Genomic DNA, 12,661 nt, shown 5'->3' with positions numbered 1-12,661 from the left:
TGAGAGGTGTATGCTGAACAGGAGGGGTCCTAGGACTGATCCCTGGGGAACGCCACTTGTAACTGGCTTAGAGTCAGACCTAGCTCCTGCAGCTGTTACCATGTGGGTTCTGTCCGAGAGCCAGTTGGCAACTCATCTCGTGACATAGGGGTTTATGTTCAGGCTGGTGAGCTAATCTATAATACTAGAATGGAGAATGGTGTCAAAGGCCTTTGCAAGGTCTAGGTAGGGTGTGTGGACCACCTTTCCCTTATCTTTTGCCTTGGTAACTGTCTCAAAGAAGTCCACCAGGTTTAGGAGGCATGATCTTCCCTTAACAAAGCCGAACTGGGTAGGGTCTAGTGTTTGGAGGTTCCCAATGTCTCTGTTAATGAGATCGATGATGCATTCCATAGCCTTGCAGACCAAGCTAGTCAGGCTTATAAGGCGATAGTTCCCAGGGTCTTTTGTGGCTCCATCTTTGTGGAACAGAATAACCGTTGCTATGCGCCACTCTATGGGCACGTAGCTTGTGGAGAGGCTGAGTTTGAACACTGTGTTTAGGTGAGGGGTTAGTTCACCTTTGAGCTTGTGTAGGACACAGCCTGGGACACCATCCGGTCCCATTGATGCTGTGTTTTTGGCTTTGGAAAGGGCTGTTTTAACCTGAGTGTCTGTGATTTCAGGGGCACTACATTCTTCTGGTATGGTTATGGGCCCTTTTGGGGGTGAGAGGGGGGTGAAGTTTGCACTGAACCTATCTGCCAGGATGTTGGCAATATCGGTCGTTTCAGTGTATTTTGTGCCATTCTGCAGTAACTACGAGCAGATCTGAGCATTGCCACTTAGATTCTTGACATAGCTAAAGAATGCTTTGTGGTTATCTTTGGAGTCCTTGGCAATTTTTCTTTCGAAGCTAGCCTTGGATGATTTTATGAGGGATCGTAGTTTCTTGCTGATACTCATCAGGGATGTCTTCCCCTCTTGGGATTTTACTCTTTTTCTGTACTAGTTTCCTCCTCCTATTGTATAGCTTGTTTATGGCAGGGGTCCACCAGACTGGTTTCCTTTTCTTGGAGGAGTGAGTCTTGGTTTTGCTTGGGATAGCATGATCCATGCATTCTTGTAGGTGCCCGTAGAGTGCATTAGTAAAGGATTTTGCAGCTTGGGCAGCATTATCCTTTAGCATGGGGAATTTGAAGCTTTCCACCTCGGTCTTTAGTAACGTGAAGTTTGCTTTTGAAAAGTTTTTCACGGTGGTTTCTTTGACCAGGGGTGGGGGCAGAATGTGGATATCCAGAGTGATTAGTTTATGGTCAGATCTAACCAGCGAGGGGTTGACCTCTGGTGTGGAACACTGGTCGCCCATGTTGGTGATGACTAGGTCCAATATGTTGTCACCTCTGGTGGGGGTGTTGACCAGTTGATCCAGGGCATTTGAGTTTATAAATTCTAGGAAATGTTGGGCAAAGGAGTTAGTACTTGAGTAGTTCTCCCAGTTAATGTGTGGGTAATTGAAATCACCCAATATCAGGGTGTTTGGCAAGACCTTTATATTTCCCGGTGTTTCCAGAAATGCGGAATGGGGGTCCTGAGACATGGTGGGTGATCTGTAGCAAGCTACAATTTGATTTGCAGTTCTGCCCATTGTTAGTTGCACATGGATGATCTCTGAAGCATCGTGCTGTGTCACAAACCTGGAGGTGTGGGTATCCTTGATGAATATGGATATATCCCCACCTTTTGTATTTCGGTCCGGGTTTTGTGGCCTTAATGTATGGTATGAGTTGTAGCCTGGTAGTGCTGGGGTGATCTCTGGAGCCTTACACCAGGTTTCTGTCATTGCACATATATTGATTTTCTCCATACTGAGGAGTGCTTTGAGTGCATGCATTTTGAGGTTTAGACTTCTGGCATTGAGTAGCATTACCCTCAGTTTTTTGTTACTTGTGCTATTTACGGCGGTGGGTTTGTCTTTTGAGCCTTGCCTAAAAAGGCACTATGGGGATGGCAAGAGCCTTGGCCACTGTTCAAAAGCCTAAGGGTGACAGGTGCAAGCCGTCTCTAGCGAAGCAGCATGGCTTGTCGAGCATATCATCCCAGGCTGACAGACACTGGATCCCCTTTGAATGACACTAGAAGCTTAGCCAGTTGTTGAAATTGATAATTTTTTCTTTATACCGTGGTATCATTCTTGATGAGGGCAGGATGGTACTCACTGTCAGGGTCATACCGGCCTGGGCTACATGATCAGAGAGCTCTTCCATGTCTTTTTTCATGTAATCCAGGGAGGTACAGCTCAGATCATTCACACCAACGTGGACAATGACATAGTCGTATTTGTACTTGTTCTGGAGTGACCTGAGTACTTGTGTTATGTGGCGGATCCTGGCACCCAACAGGCAGCTAACAGTAACCTTCTTCTTGTTCAGCCGAGTGAGTGAAACGTCAGTGTACTTGACTGTAGAGTCGCCTATTATTGGTGTATTGTGTATGTTATTTTTGCCGTAAGGGCTGTGCTTGCGTGGCACACTGGTTTTGTGAAGTATGTGTTTCATGATTCGTGTTGGGGGGTGGAGGTTGCTTGGATGTCTGCTTTTGGAGGTCTCTGTTGCTTTTGCAGATTTTTATTTAGAGCCTCCGAGTATTTTTTTGTGTATTTATATGTGTGTTTTGCCGGTGCTGGTTTCATAGCTGTATGAGACTGGTGATGTGATGCAAGTAATTCCCGTCTCCTCTTGACTGTCTGGTCCAGTTTTGGGTTGAGAGAGCTTAGCCTCCAGTTTGGCTGTATAATTTCATCTCTCACATGTATTAGTGTTTGGTGGTAGGAGGAGAGGGTTGTCTGTGTACATGAGGCAGTTGTAACATTGCCTCAAAATGGCTAGATTCACCAGTTGGACCAGAGAGTACACCTGAAACTGCCCTTTGGACATGGCTGGATAGGTACAGTGAGCTGTTTTACTGATTGGCTGGTAAGGTTGAATAGAAAGCCTTGTCCTTCTCTACAGAATGGGGGGGGGTCTACTGCTAAGGTTTATTAGTGCTTGTTATGAGTTTTGAGCAAGTGCCAGGCTGAGAAGTGAATGGTTTGAGTGCTTAAGTTGAAAGTTTGTCTACCTCCAAGGGAAAAATTGAAGAGTAGACTTTGTGGAGCCAGGAATAGTTATAACCTACCTAACTGGCGCTGCTCGGTGCACAAAACCGCGCTAATGCAGCTTTTATAGCAGGGAAATGAAAGAGAGAGAAATTAGCCCAAAATGGCCATTAAACTATTAATTTCTGGGCTGAAACCACACCTCCAGGGACAGATAGGCTGCTCAAAGCTCCCCTGTCTCACAGGTGAACAGAGAAACTTCCTTCTATCCAAGTAAGGTATGGTCAAACACAGAAACTTGTAACACAGCCCTAAATTCAGCACTAACCTGAAAACTGGATTATACTAGCTTCGAAAGGTGGGAAAACGTGTGTGTGTGTGTGTGTGTGTGTATATATATATATATATATATATATATATATATATATATATATATATATATATATATATATTTTTTTTTTTTTTTTCAGAAAATAAAGCAGATACAATCAAAAAAATATTTTAAATGCACAGAAATGGCCGTCACACTTACCTACAACAGTTAAACAGGTAATTTAAACACAAAAACGACTTTGTTAAAGTGCAGGCAGTAAAATAAGTACAATATGTAGCTGAAACAAGCTTTTTAAATCACAAACTCTAAAAAATCGGCGTTTTAGGCGGAATTAGCTAAATGATAATCATCCAGAGTCTCTCTTTTGTCTCTCTGCTGCTGTAGAACTCTGCAGGGCACCTGGCAGGAGCTTGCTGAGCTGTATATGAGCACAAACACCTTGCAAATGTGGGTTTTATAGCAGGGAAATGAAAGATAGAAATTAGCCCAAAATGGCCAGTGTTGGAGTAGAAGAGCAGATCTCTCAGCGGTGATCATGGCTTTGCCTGACCAACTGAGGTTTCTTCCTTAACTTCTTAAAGTCCAGTCTGAATCTGGAGAGATTGAAAATCTTCCTTGGGACTGTCCTGCATATAAAGAGAATCCACCTCTACATGTCTCAGGAGACAGCCCTGCCACTAATTCTCCTCTTTATAGGAGTAACCATTTGAAATGTTGGGACTCGTTATAGTGAGTCCTGTAATGGCGAGACTGAATGGCCAAATATCCGGACTTGCATATACCAAGTCTGAGATTGCTATTTCTTTGAATGTTCCCTTTTCTCTGAGGTGTGGAAATCTTGGAGTTGGTGTATATAGAAGTTTGGGTGTATATGGGCTAGGGGACCTTGCCCACCCTGCTTCTCCATTTTTTTAGTTGGTCTTTTTGGCACTCTGCATTTACATGTATTGGCGTATACAGTTGCAAACAGTGCACTGTCTGGGATCCTTTTCACCTCATCCGCAAATCACCAGCTGCAGACATTTTGCTTCAGATTCCTAAACACAAAGACCTCAGAAGCAGACACATTCAGCAAACACTGGCATAAGAAATGTGCATGGTTTTCTGCCTTTACCATTGTTACTGAGGATGTTTTAAAAGATCAGTATGGATTGGGCCAGGGTCACACCAGTGATCCCACTCTTGCCAGACAGCCATAATTTTCTATACTAATTTGTATCCCTACAACACTGAATGCTGTTTACAGAGGAACCCCGATTCACTTGAATATTATGACCTTAATACTTTGTACATGGGTTCTCTCAGCCTGATGCTCAAGGGCATCACTCCAATGGAGCTCAGGAAGTTTGGACTATAACTTCCAATGGGCGGAGCCTAAGCCTTTTGACAGAAACAAATTATGTCTTTCAAAAATTTATAGAAAAAACACCTATTCCAACTCATACTTACATTTTGACAGTGCACATCCCCCCTATGTTAAGCAAGGTATTATTAAGGGACAACTGGTTCGAGCTTCTAGGATTTGTAGTACACAGGAACTATTTCTAGAAGAAGCTGGATTTCTTAGGCAAGCTTTCTTAGACAGAGGTTATCCAGTTACATTATTTCAGAACTCATTCTCCGAAGTTTTAAGTAAAAGAGAGGAACGTTGTTCACATCTTTTAGGGACTGGGGTGGTCCCTCAAAGTAGCCATGAAGCATCAGATTTTCAAGCACATAACAACTTCGTTTATACATATTCGGAAGACTCAACAGTTATTGAAAACGCACTTAAACATTATTGGCCTTTGGTTACAATGAATGAAGAATGTACCAACATTTTCTCCAAGGACATTTCTTTTATTAGAAAAAGGGACACAAATTTAAAAGGCATGTTTGAATACAACTTAGAAGGTGGGGCAACAGCAGAGCGGTTTCAAACAGTTAAAAAGAAGGGAACTTTTTGTTGTCATAGATGTAATCAATGTTCTTTTATTTTAGAAACTGACAGGTTATATATCCCTTCTAGTAACATTAATGTTACAGCTAAAGACCATTACACATGTTACTCCACAGGAGTTGTGTATATTGGGCTCTGTCAGGGTTGCCCATGTTTCTACGTTGGCAAAACGGAGAGAGAATTAAGGCGCAGAATATACGAACATATGTATGAGGTGAAATGTAAAAAAGACACCAATGCCTTTTTCAAACATTCTTTAGTATGTCCCAACATGTACATTCGTTTCTTTGTGCTTGACAGGATAAAACAAGATCCTAGGGGAGGTGATTGGGAGACTGCACTTTGCACCAAGGAACTCATCTGGCAATTAAAATTGAACGCAACTAAATATCCTGGTTTGAACGAAAGTTTAAGTCTGACTAGCGTTCTCAGGATGAAAAGTTACCAGTTATAAACTAGGAGTAACTTTTTATTTTTCATGTTTCATTTTCACATTTAGTCATTTTTTAGCAGAACTGGATTCATTTCCAACAAGATTTATTCACTTGTTAGTTTAACTAGGGTGTTTTTTTGCAAGTTTACTATTTTTAAAAAAATATTTTTTTATTGAACTTTCTACATATTTAGAGTCCATGCAGCTTGCATTTTATGACAATTTCATCAAGACACTTGTGGGATTTGCAGGGCAGTATTGTTTATTGAAAATTATCAATTCATGGTTTTTCATTTTATATTTTAAGTAAAAACATAAATACAGTTTGCGTTTTTAAATGTATGTAGCAAATGAATTTATGAATTTAATAATATGACACAGGAGGCATTATTTTGTGTATCATGACATAACTTCTTTTTTGTAGTAGCACAAACACAAGGACATTATTGTTTTGCTAAACACAATTTAATTAATTGTTTAATTGGTCCACCAATGAAATGTTTCAACAACTAGTTTAAAAGTTCTAACTTCAGTTGTAAAAGTCACACTTGATAAAGCCCGGTAATACCGGGCGAAAGCGCTTGTGGCAATTCTTTGTGGAATAAAAGTTGTTCATTGATTTTACTTCGCTGGTGCATTGGTACTCTTTAAATCGAAGAGCAAGTGGTATCCTGATATACTTTTCTGTACGATTTGTTTCAGTATCTACTGACTCTGGACTGGTTGTGGTTAGCCGCACTTCATTTTTTCTTCGTGTTTTAGTTTACAGAGGAACCCCGATTCACTTGAATATTATGACCTTAATACTTTGTACATGGGTTCTCTCAGCCTGATGCTCAAGGGCATCACTCCAGTGGAGCTCAGGAAGTTTGGACTATAACTTCCAATGGGCGGAGCCTAAGCCTTTTGACAGAAACAAATTATGTCCTCACATTTCAAACAAATGTTTATATTTCTGGAACCATAGGAGTTATGAAAGGAGTATAAATGGCAAATACTTCAGCACAAACTATGTTTATAATGGTAGTATTCTCTACATGCTAGGTCTTAAACTGAATTTTATAAGTCACAGTAAACACAGTAACTATGTTTGTAATATTTTGTAAACAATTTTCAGTATCTCAGCAACCACTCAAGTTACACACATGCTGTTAACAGCATTTTATTCATCTATCTGACAGCATTCCTATAAGGCTAAGGAGTTCAGTCTGTATTACATGGTGGTTGAAATATTTAGAAGAATGTGAAAATTATGTTTATATAAATTAATATCATAAAAACAACAGTTAATATCTCTTTACCTGCACTCAACAGGGTTAAATATTAATGCAGTTGAGTTTGCCATTGTGTAAGCTTTAAAATGAAATATTTTAAACCCTTGTACATAGCATGGTTTTGGAATTATTGATGCAAATATGAACAAGGAATACTTGATGCCTAGAGGCGTCAGTAGGAGTTAACTGCAGATGCACCTGGAGGCATCACTCAGATGTAATGAGTTAAAAAGAGAATATTAATACCATGCAGGAAGTCACGAGCCCAAGCTCAAGAAAATTATATTTGGCTAAGTGGAAGAGGTATTTAGTTAGCTATGACGTTTTTACCCCACTATCAAATATCATCTTTTAGCCATGTAAGCATAGGTCCTCATGGATCCTGTTTTGATCTCTCAGTCCTTGCTTAAGCATTTTTTTATCTGTCTTTGCCCCTGCTGTCTGTTGATCATCAGCTCTTTTCTGGCCAACTGGTCCACTTGTTTCTTACCACTGGGGTAAGGGCCATCTGAAAAAGGTTCATTCAGATGGTTTGACGATTTTTATATTTTCTCCCTCTCCCTACTGGCATGTACCGAGTGAAGCCCCAGTGTTGGTGGTGGTGGGGGTCATGCAGTGGACTGCCAGAGGAGAATGTATCCTCTAAGCAAGCCTGCCTGTCTTCTTAAGGCACGATATGTGATCTGTTTAGTGTCCACAAGGGAATTAGCACCACCCAGTGTGCCCCTGAGTATGTACACCCCCTCCTCCCTGTCAAGACAGATGGGCAGGCCATGTCCCTTCACTTCTGTCCCCTCCTTGCCTGACTCCTGCAATGATGGGTCTGCTGATTCAAACCTGGTTACCTGGGTCACAGTGAGGATTCTGTCCCTCTGTGTCATTCAGTCAAGCTTTGTTAAGCAAGTTTTGAAGGGGGTATTGCACCTGAAGCTTGAGGAAGTCAGCACCCCCCTCTGTGATCTTAATGTTTGTTATTGCAGAATTAAACCTGTGTTGGCCTGATCCCAGGGCATTTTATTTGCTGAACCTTTTAAGTTTTGTTTGTAATTTTACTTGATGGCTCCTTAGAAAGCACCAGATTATTTTCTCTTTACTTTGGCTTCCACTTTTAATTCATGCTGTTTGTAACCTGCATTAAGTTTCCACCAGTTGTTCTCTCTCACTGTGTCCTCTGAGCTCTGTATTTTATTTTAAGAATAGTTTCATTCTTTAGGAAATGTGCTCCCTAGAGATAAACTGTGCAACTCCTGTTTGCAGTGCTGCTTGAAATTATCTTACAGCAGGCTTTTGTTCTTTAATGAGATATTTCGATAGTAGTAGTTTGCCGAATGGGGGTTTTGTTAGATGTTTCCTTTCCTACTGTTTCGTGAAGGAGTATAGAGGAGTCTTTTTGGGGGTCTCTAGCTTTGCAGAATGATTTTGACTGTTAATTCTCATTTGCGTTTCATCAATAGAATGTTTCATGCACTCTATGAAGTTGCTGTTGGATATTTTTCTGCAAGTCTGTAAGATGGATTTCTGATGTCCCCCTGAATTCAAGAACAGCTTTCAGTTACTGTAACTAAAATGTGGCTTCCCTGCTTCTAGCTTATTAATTGTATGTCTTCCTCTCCAGGAAAATAATTTTTTGCAGATGTTGAGGGATGCTGGGAGCCCTGGCCCACAAAGGCAGCTAGTGAAGGCAGAGTTCCTGAAGCCTCTAATCGCAGGCTATGAAAATGCACTGGCTGAGCTCCAAAAGGTTATCAAGGTAAGACAGTTTTATTTATTTATTCAAGAGTGAGGACTCTGCAAGATAGCTGTCTAGTACTATAGTGCTTATGTGAGTATATGGCTGCAGTATAAACCACATCACGAGTTGCTGAATGGCTTGTCTATCCTTTTACAGACTATCGTAAGACATGGCCATCTGCTTTGTCCCCTGCACAGGCTGTAAGAAACAAAGCCTGAATGCTTGCTCCAGCACTGGTCCTCTCGGGGGATGCTGAGCTTCCTGCCCTTGTACAGGCCATGTTAACGGATGCTTAATGGCTTGTCTGTCAAGACAATATGCAGTAACTGTAAAGCTGGTCTGAGTGTAATGATTTGAAAACATTATAGAAAGGCAGGACATTGGCAGATATGCATGTGTATAGACAGGCTTTTTTCTAAGGCATTTATGGCTTATTACTAATGGATTGAAAAGTGATGGTTGTAAGGAGAGGCTTCTCCTACATGTTGATGGCAATCTGAGCAAGGGCATCTTGGGTAGGCCAGAATATTGACACCATTGGTTTGCAGCTATACCTTTGTAAGTAGGCATATAATATCCTCTTCTGAAAATCTGTCCTTAAGCATCAGGAAGTCTTCCTTTGGTAATGCTTGCTTTTTGTTTCATTGCAACATTCATTCTGTCTCAGCTTCTGTACCAACGTAGTCAGCACTGAATAGCACTCACGTCACTGAGCAGTATCCCTGGTCTTTACTGCTTTTTATTTACTTGTAAAGGTGTTGATTGTTCTCACCAACTACTGTCAGTCAGTCGGACACTGTTCCACTCCCCCTCAACTTACTGACTTTGGGGTTATTTTATTTTGGCTTTTCATTTTGTGTTGATTTCTGAGCTGCCTTCCCCTATTCCATTATTGCATCCATTTATTCCTAATGTAATCCTGTTTATGGGGTGATCTTAATGGTGGGGTTAACTTTTTTTTTTTTTTTTATTTCTCCCATGGTATCCTGTTTTTTTTTTTCTTTTTCCATTGACATATGTGGTTTGTACATTCACAACTGCGCCTTATGTATGACAGCACCCATTCCCAGGTGCTGTTTCCCCACCCTGCCTTTCCTTTTAGGCTTTGATAAAAAGTACCCATAGGCTTTGATGAAAAGATCCCAACTAGTCAGTATTTGCTTCTTCTCTCCAGTCCATAACCTGAATGGTAACATACTACTGTGGATTTGTGAAGGGCATTGTTAGTATGATCCTGAATGCTAAGTATTGAAAATGTAGAGAAGGACTGTTTAAATACTGGACTATGTCTCTACAATTTTATCATCTACTCCTTTGGTATTGCTTCTCATGTTTTATGGCACAGATGCAAGCAGGATTTGACTGTGCCTGGGGCAGTTCTGTTTAGAGCAGAGGTTTTCAAACTTTTTGGCTCAAGGGCCATTTACCATACTTGGCAAGGTTTGGGGGTCCAAATTAACATATCCAACATATAGCTGTCCATTCAGAACAGTATGTTGTAGGGTAATACCAAGGGCCAGATGCTTTGGTGGCTGGATTGTGGCCCTAGAGCCAACTGTTGGACACCCATGGTTTAGAGCATTTACTTGTATACAGCTGGGTGAAAACAGAGGGTTGGGGCTAGATTGCTGTTGTCTGTTTTTACATGAGTGTCTGTGCCTTCTGTGGTGCTGATGCCTTTATATGAACATCTCTGTCTGTCTCCAGACCTGCCTTCTTTCTTCAGCAGTTTGGATTGGGCTGTTTTGATTGCAGCCACTTAAAATGTTTCCTCCTTTCATTTATCGTGTTGTGTTATTTATATTGTAGCATTTCTTGTAATTCTAGAGCATGTAAAAAGCTTCTAAATCATTTGCAGAGAGACAGAACTATAAGGGTGTTGTGACTGGTGAGAAACACAGTATTTGTTTCAAAATATTTTTCATTTTCTGCAGAGTAGAAGAGAAGGACATGCTAAATTACCAACCATCATCTTACTACTACTCCTAGTGTGGAGTAACCCATTTCCTTGCCTTAGAAAAGTGTGAATGATTTATAAAGTTATAGGCAATGAACAGGTGCTACTCTTGTGGGACTGTAAGATTTTAGAGCTACAGATATATGCTTTATAGCCTGCCCATAACTCTGCATAATTGAAAGTGTGTGCATGTTTTGTGAAGACTGAACCCCTGTGCATCACTATGCCATTTTTTCCTTCAATACCAGCAACCACAAACACTAGGAATATCACAGCAGTCATCCAGCAGTTATTGAAGTTCTTTTACTACTTCGCAAGCTCCTATTTCATTCGTGGTCTGACATTCGTACTGCTGAAGCAGCACACACACCTCAGTCCATGTGCGGCCTTGCTTTAACGCCTAGTCTCCATCACTTGCCTGTAATGCAGCAGGCTAGGGCTAACCCCCCTCCTCACTCCCACTACAGGATAGGTGAGTTGGTGCCAGATTCCGGCATTCCTTCCAGCTCCTGTAGTGCCTGGTTGATGTTCACATCTGGGTTCAAGTAAGCATTTATTCCTTTGTGCCACAGATCAAGGAGCTGTTTATTATATCTGATCATCATCCTGAATGGCCTGATGTCTGTCCATGCAGTCTTGCATTCTTCCTGTATTGCTTAACCCAAGATTTTGGTTTAGCACAATAGGCACTGGACTTTGTGCTTATGATTGCTGTGACCTATGTTTGGAAATGAAGGAAGAATTTGTCATCTTTGCCCTTAATGTACTGTACTTTTTTTTTCTGAGGGGGATGTATAAAAGGTGAACAGTGCTGAAATACTTTAGTAGAGGTGCAAGGATAGATATGTATGACGGAGAACCTATTCAGGTAGCAGTTATGTTTATGACTTGAATCATTGCATGTTCTGCCTCTCCAGTGAAACAAAACGTGTGCATGACTGCTAGGTGCATTAATCTAGTGTCTCTGAACTTGCTGTCAAGGAAACTTCTTTAATGTCATAAGCACTGTGCATGAGCATTCAGTCTTTCATCAGTATGGTTTTAAAAAAAATGTCTTGCTGTTCCCCCATCACGACCAATGAGAGAGAGTAGAAATAGTGTACTTAATAGAACTTCTGATGATGGATTAAGAGCATTATAATAATTTTCAATTGGTCTTCCTACAGGATGAGAGAGCCAGGAAACGAGTATGAACTCATGTTGTGGTGAAATAGCAGAGTATGGGCATGTCATGCCAAAGCTGCCCTCTGGTGCAACACTCACTCTGGAGTTAGTGATGCTGGTGCTGCTTCAAGCAAAACAGGTCAGAGGTCAGTGTAACAGCTGGGCTGTGAAAACTGAAGTGAAGGACAAGCATTCTGCCCCACAGGAAACCTGAAAGCCAAGTCCAGAGATGATGGGTTCAGCCTACAGAGAGTTCCCATGGTTATCAGCACCACAGAGGCTTAACTGGTGTATTTTTAATAATATTGTGCAATAAGTATAGTTTGTAAGCTTAAAACACCTTTGGCACTTGTTGACCATGGGCCTGTCATTAGTCATAAATTTACATCCATTTTATTAATATTTTTTATGAAAATAAACTGAGCCATATTGTTGTCTTTTTTTTTTCTGGAGTTACTGGGTACCTGATGATGTAACTAAATTTTCTGTGTCACACACTAAAGCCCGTTTCTTACCTTATATAATATGCTGTGATGATGTAATACCACAAAAAGCAGCAGCACTTGACACTGCATCTGAGCTGGGCAGCAGGAGTAAGATGGCACACACTTTGCGGACACATAACAGCAAGCACACTTACTGGGTATATAAAAGAACTAGAACTTGGTAAAGAAAATCTGTAAACTTGCTAAAAGATCATCGGCTACTGAACATCACATTTGAGGCAGGCAAGGAATCGAGAAATGACCCTT

At 41.0% G+C, this 12,661-nt stretch overlaps 1 protein-coding gene across 1 annotated transcript in view; it reads left to right on the top strand.

The window, feature by feature from the left end:
- Nucleotides 1-12,351, top strand: part of DDX51 (DEAD-box helicase 51) — a 523,171-nt gene extending 510,820 nt beyond the window's left edge. Inside the window, exons 15-16 of the mRNA XM_044068677.1 lie at nt 8,672-8,806; nt 11,912-12,351. Coding sequence (XP_043924612.1) covers nt 8,672-8,806; nt 11,912-11,938 — 162 coding nt within the window. The 3' untranslated portion in view covers nt 11,939-12,351. The remainder of the gene's footprint in view (nt 1-8,671; nt 8,807-11,911) is intronic.
- Nucleotides 12,352-12,661: the final 310 nt, after the last annotated feature.

This window comes from Protopterus annectens, chromosome 4.part0, assembly GCF_019279795.1.
Source record: "Protopterus annectens isolate FY-2018-M chromosome 4.part0, PAN1.0, whole genome shotgun sequence".
NCBI classification, from domain to species: Eukaryota; Metazoa; Chordata; order Ceratodontiformes; family Protopteridae; genus Protopterus; species Protopterus annectens.
Note: the sequence above shows the minus strand (reverse complement) of the source record. Positions and strands in the feature narration are given on the sequence as shown.